The sequence below is a fragment of the Haemorhous mexicanus genome, chromosome 5, assembly GCF_027477595.1.
Source record: "Haemorhous mexicanus isolate bHaeMex1 chromosome 5, bHaeMex1.pri, whole genome shotgun sequence".
Lineage (NCBI taxonomy): Eukaryota > Metazoa > Chordata > Aves > Passeriformes > Fringillidae > Haemorhous > Haemorhous mexicanus.
The window spans coordinates 4,567,657-4,580,632 of NC_082345.1; the positions used below are offsets into that span (position 1 = coordinate 4,567,657).

At 41.9% G+C, this 12,976-nt stretch overlaps 1 protein-coding gene across 2 annotated transcripts; it reads right to left on the reverse strand.

The window, feature by feature from the left end:
* Positions 1 to 1,507: 1,507 nt before the first annotated feature.
* On the reverse strand, positions 1,508 to 12,827 carry LOC132328240 (aldo-keto reductase family 1 member B1-like). 2 transcript variants are annotated; one of them, XM_059848063.1, is made up of 10 exons: positions 12,392 to 12,827; positions 9,123 to 9,290; positions 7,730 to 7,846; positions 7,002 to 7,079; positions 5,540 to 5,662; positions 5,186 to 5,292; positions 4,327 to 4,408; positions 3,771 to 3,854; positions 3,287 to 3,369; positions 1,508 to 2,476 (listed from the first exon to the last, which is right to left on the reverse strand). In XM_059848063.1, the coding sequence occupies exons 1-10, from the start codon at positions 12,455 to 12,457 to the stop codon at positions 2,437 to 2,439; spliced, it is 948 nt and encodes a 315-aa protein (XP_059704046.1). In that variant the 5' UTR covers positions 12,458 to 12,827; the 3' UTR covers positions 1,508 to 2,436. The 2 variants fall into 2 exon arrangements, with proteins under 2 accessions (XP_059704046.1, XP_059704048.1); XM_059848065.1 differs by having other exon boundaries at positions 12,215 to 12,824.
* Between the last annotated feature and the right edge of the window lie 149 nt (positions 12,828 to 12,976).

The window sequence follows — 12,976 nt, forward strand, 5'->3', positions numbered from 1 at the left end:
CCTAGGCCATTGATTATCCTAATCAGTCTTCTGTAAGTGGTTTTTTTTTTTTTTTTTTTTTGATTCAGAGGAAGGCAAGGAGCAGTACTACTTGGGTAGGACTGCATGCAAAAAGTTCATGAAGTAGGTTTGTATCTGACAGTCTTTGGCTTCTCAATCAGTTTTCTTTTGAACAATATGAGAGAACTTGGAATTCCAATAGATGGAGAACTTGAGCAGTGATGATCAGCAAAGAGTTTTGGATTTCTACCTGTTGTTCATAACCTGTGTTGTCCAGTTTTCCCTCCAAAACATGGACATAACATTTTACTTTTTTTCACCCAGCCCCTTTGGAACTTTTCATGGGGCTTGACTCTACCAGAATGGATGAACTCCACAATAAAAGTCGTGGGACAACATGTTGTGATACAAAGACAAAATGCTAAGCTAAGGTGTTTTCATTTTACTGGGCTCAGATAATGTCACTGCTGACTAGGAATGATGTATGTGTGGCTTTGGTGCTAGAGCACTGCTGCACAGCTGATAGAAACTGAAAATTAACTTGGGATACTGTAAACCTTTCCATGCAGCTCCTGGCAGCAGGCTCAGCAGGCACATTTTAAATAGGGCTGTGGTTCTGCTGCAAAACAGGGGGGCTTTATTTCCCAGCAACTGACACCACCCAAATTCTTCTCCTTTTACCTTTACTAAAGTCTCTGCAGCTGAAAAAGATCTATTGTCTCTGAAACAAATGCACAATCTCTGGCTTCTAACTTGTTTTGAATTTTTTACTATTATATGGCTACTGTGATCATCTAGTTTGACTTCCTGCCTACCACAGTCTATAAACATCCTGTAAATAGCTTCAAGTCTGATAGCTGTGATTAAATTGGAATGTGGTTAGAAAATTCCTATGAAGTAGAGAATATTTCAAGACAGGCTGTGTCCTACAGCCTTTAGTAGGTATTTCTGCCTCTCCTGTGGATTGACAAGTGACCACAGGCAGCAGAGCACCTTCCACAGAGTTCAGTTTCTAATTGCATCTAGGGTGATATCCTGCAACTGGCCTTGTAAATGTAGCATGTTCAGGAGGAGGGAAAAAAGAGAATGCCCATTATAGGCACCTTCCTGTCCATATCACTGCAGATAACTGTTCAGTGGCAATTCCTGGTAGATTTTTCAGACCTCTTTCTTTAGAAGAGTCCCTGTGGGAAATCCAGTTTGATGGGAGTTTGCCCTGTTGTTTCTAGAGTACCTGTTATTCAAACATCTTGGAAAAGCCTGAAGTAGCTCAAAGATCATGTCATTGTTTCCTTTATTAACTACAAAGCAAATCAGTTGGAAAAGGATATCCATAAAGTGTGCATCCTAGTCCTGAACCTTAATTCCACATTGTCCTCTCTGCATGCAATGCTGAGCCACATGGTTCTTATCCTGATCTGCAGGAACTTAAAGCAAGCACAGGAGTTTTGACTCAATTGTTAAAGAGCAAGTCTTAATTAACAGACACCTCATTAAAACACCAGCATGGGCTGCAGCAGCACTGCCTTTTTTATTTTTTTAACCAGAGACAACAGCATCCAGAGACATCCTTCGAGTCAAAACACAAGCAAACAGTACCTAGGGAACAGTACAGGAGAGTGAAAATCTGCTGTTGGCTTCTGTGAAGCTGCCCAGCTTTTCTGCTTGCTAAATCTGACAGCTGCCAAACAAAATAATTCCTGTGTGTCTCTTTTATCAGATTTTGGATTTTCTAGATTTTCAGTCTCAACTGCAGCCATTCTCCTGATAAAGGCAGTATTTATATACTCTTGCAGATAGTATAAACCAAACATCCAAATCTCCTAGTAGTTTATTAGCTTTCAGCAGTTCATAAATAGGAAACATCATTAAGAAAAGAGCTCCTGAATCATAATTCAGCAGTGTCCTCTAAAGAGCTTTCAGTCTGTTACACTGAAATTACTGCACTCAGCATCTCAAGCAGCATGTCATGTCATTGAGATCTTCTGATGTTAAATGGATTGTCTTGTACTGATAATTAAAAGATAGCAAATGTATTGACCCTTTGTCCAAAAGTGTAACTAATCAGAGAATTATAATTTTCTCTAAACTTAGTCAGGATTTATAGTTATGAGAAAAAATGCTTTTCCCTAGTCCCAATCTATGGCTTTATTAAACTTCATTATCATTACTAAACTAAGAGAGAATATATATTTTGCTGCAACTGAAAATTGTGTTACAAGAGCAGATAAAGGACTGATGCAACTGGTTGATACAAAGGAAGCAAATGTTTCCATGTTCAAAGATGACTCTTCAGAATATCTGTGAGTTACCTTCTCCCATTTTTTAATACATATTCCCCTTTTATCTATTAATTAATACACAAAGGATTGCAAATTGCTTGGAATAACAATAAATGGTCTGGATCCCCCAGAGGCTCTGAAGCTGATACCCATGTCAGTCTTCTATAAAAGGATAGTCCTTGTGATTTTTGCATCTAGAAAAAGAGAGCATGATTAAAACATTTTAAGGATATAGTTTAGAGAAAAAGCTTTTTTTTTTCCCCCCTTGGTAAAAGAACTGAAACTGAATTACATTAAAAGCACATATCTGCTATCTGCTTAGTGTATCCAGGGCAGGGAAAGTGAATTCTCTGTAACCTTCACATGTATCAGCAGCCTCCTTCTCAAAGGAAAATGTATCTTATGCTCAGCTGAAATTGCCAAAGTTCCCTGAGATCTTAAACCTTTCTCTTGGGAACTCCCAAGGCCCCAGGGTGCTGTTAGACAAGTGGGTAACCTGGGAAAACAGAATAAAATGCAGATCTTGGTGAGTCTGTAACCATTCTGTTATCTAGATAACACTGGCAGGAGTACATAGGCACAGCTCTTCCCTTCAAAAAAAACCTACAACTCTCATTCTTAAAATGGAGTTTATTTACTCTGACTGTCCCTTATGTAAAGGAGCCAAAGAAAACGGAGGGGGGAAATGGCTGCTTATTTATTTTTGGAATTTCCAGCTGATTTTGATTTTCAGACAGCAGTTTGGTATGCATCCAGGACAGGACATCTTAGGAACCTTGTGCCTGCAGAAATCCCAGCGTTCCCAACCTGGACAGGACAGGCTCTGATAAACCCGAGGGTGAAATTCCAGCAGATGTGACAAGGTGTTGGCTGAGGCTCCTTCTCTTTTTAAGGGGCTATTAAATAGTGTCTGTTAAGAGAATACCCAGTGGTAATCCAAGCTATCCAGTGGAAATCCAACCCTGCTGAAGCCTGCAGGAGGAGGAGGAGGAGGAGGTACTCACTGGCTTAATGCACAGATGCGATAGCGCTTCTTGAAACCAAGGAGGGTCTCCATCTCCTCTCCAGTCAGCTCAAAGTCAAACACCTGCATGAAGGTCCCAGGCAGCTGGGTTAATTCAGTTTGTAGTGAGACAAGGAAGTTTATGTGCAGAAAGAAGAGCAGAAGCAGCCTGAAGCACTAGGAGGTGTGCAGGGAGAGCAGTGAGTAATAAATGTGTAAGGTTACAGTGCTGGTGGGCTCTGCCTGCAGCAAAATTGTACCAAAGGTGGAAGAGTTTGGCTCTCACCTGATGTGTTCTAATGAGGACATGGCTCTTTACTTTTAAAGAGACTTTTTGCATTCATAAAGGAGTAATAATCTGTGAGGTATCTGACAAAGGTTTTGACAGTTCTAAGTTTGAGGGGGATGGTTTGTACCATTGGCAGAGTGGGGTTTTTTCCTGTCTAGTTTAACTCCATTAATGACTCTGTAAGGTGCCCTCTTACCTTAAAATTTTCTTCAATACGCTGTGGAGTGACAGATTTGGGAATCACACTCACATTTCTTTGGATTTGGAGCCGGATAAGCACCTGCAGGAGCACACAGGGAATTTACAGATGAGAAATGCTGTCTGTCTTCTGAAAGCTGAAAACCAAAGGTGTCTGCATGGTCACACAGAGCAGCTCTGTTGGTAACCAGAGAGGGCTCACAGAGGAGAAGCACTACCTAAACCCTTCCTAATTACTACATGAGCTCATTAAATCCTTATCCATCTCTGAAGCTGAGATGACAACAAGGGAGTGCATTGAGCAAGAGTTCAGGATTGGCAGGATGCTGTGTGGAGAGGCAGCCAGTGTGCCAGTTAAAGCCCAAAGCCACTGGTAATCTTCTGTCCATCACTAAAACTAAGGTAGAGGCACTATTTTTCTAAAGCATTAAACTATGTACAAGACACAGCTGGAACTCCATATTATTATTCCATAATGCCTCTGTAAGTAGTTCTTTTAGCACAAGTGGGAAGAATACATGTCAGCAGGGAAAACAACTCTGACCAGTATTAACCTGAGCTGGGGTTTTGTTGTGCTTGAGTGCAATTTCCTTAATTTGAGGATCATCAAGAAGGGAAATATGGTCAGGTTTGGACCTAAAAAAAAAAAAAAAAAACAGGCTTCAGTAGTTGAAGAACCCACTGCCTTCTCCCTCAAGCCCTGTATTATTATAACATTGTTTAAATGATTAAATAGCATAATCTTGCACACTTTAATTTAACATCTTGTTACTTCAGTTGCTGCCTTCATTCTTTCCTTTTATAACAAGTGAGCACATGAGAAGAGGCCTGTGGTTTCTAGTAAAAACAGGTCACTATCACACATTTATGTCCAGCCTGAGATCAGGCTGGGAATTTCTTTGATCCAGATCCCAAGAATTTCATCTTGTTCTTTACAAGCACAGCTGCTCTGGCAAAAGCCCTGTCCCAGGTCAGAGAAAGACATGGGGATGGGAGTAAAAGCAAAATTTCTGCAACTTCCCCATTTACAAACTTAATCCCTTTGTCTCAGCAGGACTGCAATGTTGCTATTTTCGTAAGCATCTGCTTTGGTTTTTTGTTTGGTTTGTTGTGGGTGGGGTTTTTTTTATTTTATAAATTCTCCTACATGTTTATTAAACTCACCAAAGCTCAGTTAAGAATTCTCTTCTCTGCTTTCATCAACCAATTGATCATTTTTCTTCAAAATATTAAACTAGTGGACTGAATATTACAATAAGTGTGAGGTTTCTGTGGGTGTGATTTTTAATTAATTAGTGAGTCTTTTTCTAATTACAGCAGTTTTTCTTTGAGGTATCATCCACCTCCTAAGAGTGGTTTTCTGCATTGATTTCAAGCTACATCTAAGAAAGAAATCTCACAAAACATTCTTACCCTGGCCAGTTGGGTGCTCCAAGGGGACAATATGCAGTGACAGAGATCCCTTTGGATTGGCAAAACTTAATCAGCTCTTCCTGAGGAAGATAGGGATGGCTCTCAATCTCAAAAAAAAAAAAAAAAAAAAAAGAAAAGAAAAGAAAAGAAAAGAAAAGAAAAGAAAAAAATTATCTTTCACCTCTCAAAAGCAGAAGGTACTTCAAGGTCTAGCATCCCTGTGCCACATCAGCTCTGAAAGGTGCTTCTTTTTGGAGGTGTGGGGTTTTCAAGGGACTTTTAAGAGATGTTCCATCCAGTGCAACACCCCAGACAGGTGTGATGTCAGTGCTGAGGAGCTGCAGGACAATTTACCTGATTGTTTGCAGGTTTGTGTCTTAAGCCTGGTTTGCCCAGGAGCTGATTGATCTGTTTGTGGTTGAAGTTGGAGACTCCAACAGCCTTCACCATTCCCACATCCACGAGCTCTTCCATAGCCTAGAAACACCACAGAGCCACACTTCCTATCAAGTTCTTTCATTTTTATATGGAAAAAATGCCCACACAACAACTTGAGTGGTAAAAATCTTCCTGGCTGGACTTCTCCTGTGCTGTGAGAACAGTACCTGATCTCTCATTGTGTCACCATACAGATAAATAACAGCAATATTCGCACAACTCCTGAACTGTTATTATTTCAGTAAAATGTGACTTTTTTGAAATACTATCCCCAGGCAGACTTTCACACAGATGAAAGAGATTCTTTTAGAGTATTTCCTCAGCTAAACAAATAATCACCCCATAATAAAAAGCGCCTTCTCTGGGACAGAGCAGCTCAACAAGGAGCTGTCAGAAGACATCTGGAACAGGATGGGTACTGGTGATCAACACTGATTAATTTCCCAAGAGGGATGTACCATTTAGCAGTTGGATTATAGGATAAGCAGCACTGTGTTCCCCCTCCATCACCTATTTTCTTTCTCACTAAGGAGCAATAAAACAGCCAGACAGCCCTAATTAGATTGTCACATCCAGCAGAAAAGAAATGGGAAAACAATCTGCTAGCAGCCTTTAGAGCAGAAGATACCCTTGTTCCAAAGCAGAAATAATTTTAGTTTAAAGTTGCTGTCATAAGCAGCAGCCTGAAATTTCCACTTTTTTCCCTTAAATGAACAACAGAAATGTGCCTTATTCTTCATCTGACAGAAGGCAAAAAGCACCAGTGAATTCTTCTGACTCTGGTGAGTTTCTTAGCTGCTTTTGGCCTGGCTGTGCTGAGCACACAGGAGTGGAAGGGAAAGGAAGCCCAAAGTCTCAGCCAAGCAGGAATTTGAACTCACGCCCAAGCCTGGCCTCCCAGGTAGCCTGTGCTGCACACAGAGCTTAGCAAAGGACCTTGGCCAGTCCCACTACCTTCCAGAGACAGAAATTTGGGTGCTGTGGTACATTGGCACAGGTGTGTTGGCTTTGCTGGGGTCTGGACAGCCCAGGTACAACAAGAGGTAAGCGTGGCTACAACTAAAGCCACCAAAAATTGCCCAGAGTGGAGCAGAGATGAGAGAGACAGCATTTGTTAGCTCAAACCACTGCAGGGTACACACAGTCAAAGATTTCCTCTTGTCATGCCAACCCAGCTAGTTCAGTAAGCAGTAGATATAAAAATACCTAAATTTTGGCACAGTGACACAAAAAGGAGCCCAAGGACACAGAGAAATCAGCAATCTCAAATACTTTCTGTTAGAAATTCTCTCAGAACAATTCCCACAGTGGAAAGCTTAGAGTTTTCAGGCTGTTAGTTCAAACTAGCAAGATATTTTTGGCCTGTAAATGAATGTACCTCCCACGTATCCAGAAAATCTGTGTCGCTGGGAATGATCATGCCATTTGCATCTGCAGGAAATAGCTCCTCTCCTGCCTAGCAGCACAAAAGGAAAAGCAACATGAAGGTCAGCTGAATTATAAGAACTTGAAGACATCATTTAGAAATTTAGGCAAGCAAGTGGAGCTGGAGACATGGAGCTGGATATTCTGAGTTATGTTTGTGGTGGGGTGAGACATGGCTGAAACAGCTCGCCTGTATCAACAGAGAAATCTTCAAGAAAATCTGTCTCTTGAGACTCTGTCCTGCAGGCACTCTGTGTGCCTCAGGCTGGGAGAAGGCCAGGGAGGTGACACAGTGAGGAAACCAGGATTTATTCAACCTGGAGGTAGAGAGAGAAGAGAAGAATCTCTCTTGAACTAAGTAGTTCACACATTTGATTCTTGATAAGGAAATGGCAGCCAAACCCACACTGTAAGAGGAATGGGATCTGGATGGTAATTTGAACCATGAGTAGAAAATGCTGTGCAGGGAAACACAAGGTGGTTTTTGTACTACAAGACTGACTAGTTTGAGCAGCCATGACCTCTCCTTTCCTCCTGGGCTCTCCCTGCAGAGGTTTATCATTATGTTCTAATGAAGTTTACCAACACTCCTCGTTGGAGAGGGCTAAAAAGACGTCTGGTCCCAAAGGTAAAAGGGGCAGAGCCCTGACAGATGGATCCCAGGAGTTAAAATTGCAATACCTTGAATCCCATGGGGCAGTGCATCAGGTAGAGATCCAGATAATCCAGCTGGAGGGCAGCAAGTGTTTTCTGGCACGCCTCCTTCACCAGGGATCTCTCGTGGAAGGTGGACCACAGCTGTGGGGAAACACAAAGCCTGGGAGCTGCTCTCCTGCCCTCACAATGGCAGAGCATCCCTGGCAGGGAAACACAGGGCACAGAGGCAGAAGCAGCTCAGGGGGTGGCACATCTTCTCACCTTGAGGAAGTGCCACTTGAGGCACCTCAATTTATTTGTGGTACTGGTAAGTAACTAAAATGAGAATGGGATACTCTGAAATTCCATCAATTATTGCAACAATTAAAACAAAGAAAATAAGGGAACCTGGTGAAAATCAACCCACCAGCTTCCAGCAGATAGAAGTTGCTTTATTTTTCCTACCATTGTTGTTGGGGGAAAAAACAAAACAAAGCATAACATGCAGGAGTTGACAGGCTGAGGCCAGCAGCACAGCAGGAGTGACCACAAAAACAATAGCCCTGCTTCCTCTCCCAGAGGCCACTGAGAGCACAGCCTCAGTTCCTGTCTCCATGGCTGACAATGGACATGGACTACAAAAAAACCCTCTCAAACCCAGCCTTTTGTTTCTCAGGGGGTGAACTATTCCTTCCCCTCACCATCCACTGATTGCTTTGCCCTGACAGAGAGGAGGGAATTCCCAGCTTCATCCCTGACGAGGTCTCTGGTGTCGAGATGACCCCGAGGTGTTAGAAAGTCTCTTTTTCCCAGCCCTGAGATCGAAGAAGAAGACAGGATTACAGGATTCCTTGGCTCTGGTTCTCAAGGTTGTTTCTTTTCTCTTATACATTCTTTCTCTGACCTGCTGGGATCTGTCTGGCAGGGTTGGTTTGTGGCACACTGACTGCCCTTGGGGTGGTGTTGGCTTTTTATACTAAGAACTACCTGTTCTTTATTTACAATAATTTTCCAATACCTATCACCTACGTTAGACAGTCTGTCTCTAAACCAATCCAGAAGTGCCACCATCACAGCAGAAGATGGAGGACAAGAATAAGAAGGAGAAAGATTGGATGTGCCCAGATTCCTCCATCATCCCTCCTGAACCCCCATTCTGAAAAACCCCAAAATTCTACTTTTTCACTCTCTGATAAATTCACTATCATTCTACTCAAGCCCTTGTGGCTTGTAACTCCTGGCACAAATTGTTTCCATGGGCTAAAATCTAAGGCACAGGTGTCTTGGACTCCATGCCAAGGTCTCTGAGCCCCCTGCCAGGGTCTCGAATCACCCAGGGCAGCCAGAGGAATTTCCTGGGTTCCAACACATCCCATGGCACTTCCCATGCTGGGACTTTGAGCTTGGCCCCATGTGAGAGCCATACCCAAGGACACACCTTGCTGACCACAAAGAGCTCTTCTCTCCTCACCACGCCCTGCTCCATTTTCTGCCGCAGCGCGGCCCCGACCTCGCTCTCGTTCTGGTACAGGTGGGCACAGTCCAGGTGCCGGTACCCAACGTCGATGGCAAACTTCACTGCCTCCCTGGCTGCCCCCTGCAGAGACTGAAACCACAAGAGAAGCCAGTGATTTGCTAAAGAGCAGTTAAGAGTTTTGCTGTTCTGAAAATCTGGCAATTTTAAGCCCCCAGAATAACAAGATATAAACCAGCTGTGGGGTTTTTGTTTGTTTGTTTGTTTGTTGGGGTTTTGTTTGTTTTTGTTTGTTTGTTTTTTGTTGGGGTTAGGATTGAAGGTATTTGAGATTATAGTTTCTGTTTAGATTTAGGTGTTTATTGTTTCTATTTATGTTATAGTCTCACCGTAGTGAGTTCTGTAGTCTTTTATAAACGAGGCACAAAATGGCTTGCTAATGGCTTGCTATCTCTTGTTACAAGGTCTTTTAAGACTAAACTATCTAATTAAGAAATGATACCTAAATTATTTTCATTTTTAACCTTATAACTGATTCCTTGAAGTCCTCACTGTGGACTTTTCTGTTCAATTACAAAACATCACCCAAACTTATGAAGAAGAAGGTAAAGAAGAACAACCTGCTCCTGCCCTAAAACTTCCATCCTGCTTTATATTTATTACAATATTCTAAAACTGCAGACTCTAAATCTCCACCCTGTGAAATTACACACTTCTAACCAGCTGCCCACCCATAATCCTAGTGCTATAAATCAATTTTGGAAGCCTTCTTCACAGCCTCAGGTCAAGTGTAGTGTTCTCTTGCAAGTCTGTGCCTTTCAGCACAGAAAGTTTAAAATTCTCAGCATTTAGGGTTCCAGGACCAGCCTGGATCTGGCTTTCATTAGTTTTGTGAGGTAAATGGCAAAGGGAGTCACTGGTGAGGTGCTTGAGCTCACCCATCCTTTTCTAAGTATTGGAAGTTCAGCTTGGGACACGAGGCTATCTTGAAATAAATTCTAATTTCCCCAGAAATTAAAAGCAACTTTAGTGTGACAGACTGGTGCCATGAGGAAACCAATCACCTCTGGAATGCTGGCCCTGCACACAAACAAGCCAGCTCTTGTTGACACAGGGCAGGGAGGTGAGGGGACTCAAAGCACTACAGACAGTGCCACCTCCCGGGTAAAACACACACTCGGTGCTTGACAGCAAAATAAACCACTTCAGATTCTTGGCTTGGAGGCACCAAAGAGCTGTTTGATAACTGAATCCAGAAAATGGCACTCCAAACAGAAACGTGATTCAAAACCAGGACCCCCTCCTGTGGTTATTAATTGCTGTGGTGTTGTGGGTGTCTCTAGGATCAGGTGAGAGATGAATCTGACTTCATATTTTTTAGAAAGCTGATTTATTACATGATGATATTATATTAAAAGAAAATTATATACTAAAGAACTATACTAAAGAAAGAGAAAGGAGACATTAGAAGGTTAGACAAGAATGATAATAAAAACTCGTGACAGACTCAGACTCAGTGACACAGCTGGCTGTGATTGGCCATTAATTAAGAACAATTCACTTGCTGGGTAAACAGTTTTTCAAATTACATTTTAGAGGAGTAAAACATGGAGAAGCTGAAGCTTCTCAGCTTCCCCCACAAGGATTTTTCAAAAAAATATGACAGCAACAACCTCCTCCTTTTTTCTTTTTTTTTTTTTAATTATATCACTACTCCAAGTTTTTCCAGTAGAAGAGTGTTTAGCTGGTTCACCTAAATTAACAACAAAAACACAGAAAATGCAGCAATTTTTTTCTGCACACAACTGAAGAGCCAGTTGAAAGTTTTACAGGATTTCTTTTTGTGCAGTCCCTTTCCCCACCCATCCCTCCCTGGATGTGCAGCAGGAGGAAGCAGGCACAGGCAATGTGGCCAAGCTGTGGCATTTTGGAGCCCCTCATCTCTGGGTGCTGCTGCAGCTTGGGAAAGCTGCTGAGGGCTGGAGAGCAAAGGCAACAACCTGCCCTTGAGATTACATAAAACTCTGTCATGTGAGATGTTTTCCAGAGAAAATAATCCTTTGTTTCATTTCCCAGGTGCCCACTGAGCTCAGCTTCAAGTCAGAGCTGTGAGAACCTTGAAATCAAAGAGCTTTAATGAAATTATCACCATGGGCTTGGGCCTTGTTTCCATTGCATAACAGAAGACATTGTTTTGTGGTGGCAGGGATTGTGTGCCCAAAAGTTTCCTAACCAGCTTCTACTAGCAACTCAACAGTTTCCTTCAGAGAGCTGCCCCATCACAGCATTGAGAGGCCCCCCAAGGCACACTTTGGTTTTTAAAACCTACTTTAATTACTTTAGGCTTCTTAGTGTCCTTTGTCATCAGAAAAATAAAGACTGAAAGGGTTAAACAAACTCACCCCCATTTATGCACTTAAAGTTAAATCCTGGTTAGATCAACTGGCCCAAAAATATGGCAAGAATTTAAAATATTTTTATGGTGATTGGAAAAGTGTTTCATGGAGCTGGGTAGTTGTGATTTGAATATTTTGTTTCCAGTCTCACATCCAGGGGAAAGTTCACTTTTTAAAAACTTTTTATCTTTCTTAATATCAGTTTCTTCAAATTTTCAGCTCATTTCCAGACTCTTTCTACATTTATAATTCAGTATATTCTTTAACCTACTCTCTCTTACCAAAAGTCCATTAGGTAACATTTGCAGGCAAAGAACCACCCAAACTATATTCCTGCAAAGTGCTGCCCACTCATCTGCTGCCAATAAAAACAAGTTATCCTCAAGTTATCTAAGAGATTATTCTGAGTTCCCATTTCCAAATTTACTTATTGCCCCTTAATTCCCATATCTACACACACTCATCACAGATGACACCTACATGATATGCTGAGATATTAATACCCAGTGCCAAAAGAAAACAAAAATAAACAAACAAACAAACAAAAAGAAACAAAGGAAAACAAAACAAAAAATAAAAAGAAAAATTAGCTGGGCAGAAATTTTTACTTTTGCAGCATGCAATTTTTTTCCCATAGCTAAAAAATGATCTTGTACCTACCTCCACTCAATCCTAAGATTTCCTGAAGGCTGGGAACAAATACCTGCATTACCTGAGATATTTCAAAGGGAAATATTGCACAGAGGATTTGCTGCATTCTCCTGACCCAAAGAGGAGATTGCTGAAAAAATCTACTGTGATTCCCAGCAACCAGAGGTCCCCAGCTGCAGCAGGTACCTGCCAGGTGCCCAGTCCCAGGATGGGCATCCTCCCCCCAGCAGGCAGCTCCAGGTGAGTGGCCATGTGCAGTCAGGCAAGGAGAGGCTGTGGGCTCTTGCAAAACCTTTTAAATCAGGTTTTTTTTGCCCCTCCCTCCTGCCTGTGACTGGCTGCAGACAAGGAAAATATGGGCTATCATAAGAGGAGGCAGGGATTTTGGTTTAGCTCACCCTCTGAAGAACATAAAAACTGATTGCAGGCTCCTCAAGGATTTATTGAGTGAGCTCATCATGGAATTTTGGCAATTTTGCATTGGTGGAGGTTGCAGGTTTTTGTAAACCTCACAGTCTCTGCTTTTCTGCAAGAAAAGTGCTGTTTGGGGAGTTGGCACATGGCCCAAAACCATTTCTCATCTCACCTGTCCTGAACACATCACCAGAAGATGCCAGGTAGCTGCTTGTCTCAGGAGCATTAACCTGTCCACAGGAGGAATCTTTTTTTTTAATTCCCAATATAGCTTCCTCCCCACAGCATCAGGCACCTATGTTTTTATACTTTTTATATATATATATATATATATTTTTTTTTTTTTTTTTTTTTTTT

Coding starts and splice junctions, on each gene's coding strand:
- LOC132328240 (XM_059848063.1), bottom strand. CDS start 12,457: ATGGCCACTCACCTGGAGCTGCCTGCTGGGGGGAGGATGCCCATCCTG. Junction 7,847..9,122: donor AGCTCTTTGTGGTCAGCAAG/GTGTGTCCTTGG, acceptor GTTTCCCCACAG/CTGTGGTCCACCTTCCACGA. Junction 7,080..7,729: donor ACTGCCCCATGGGATTCAAG/GTATTGCAATTT, acceptor TTGTGCTGCTAG/GCAGGAGAGGAGCTATTTCC.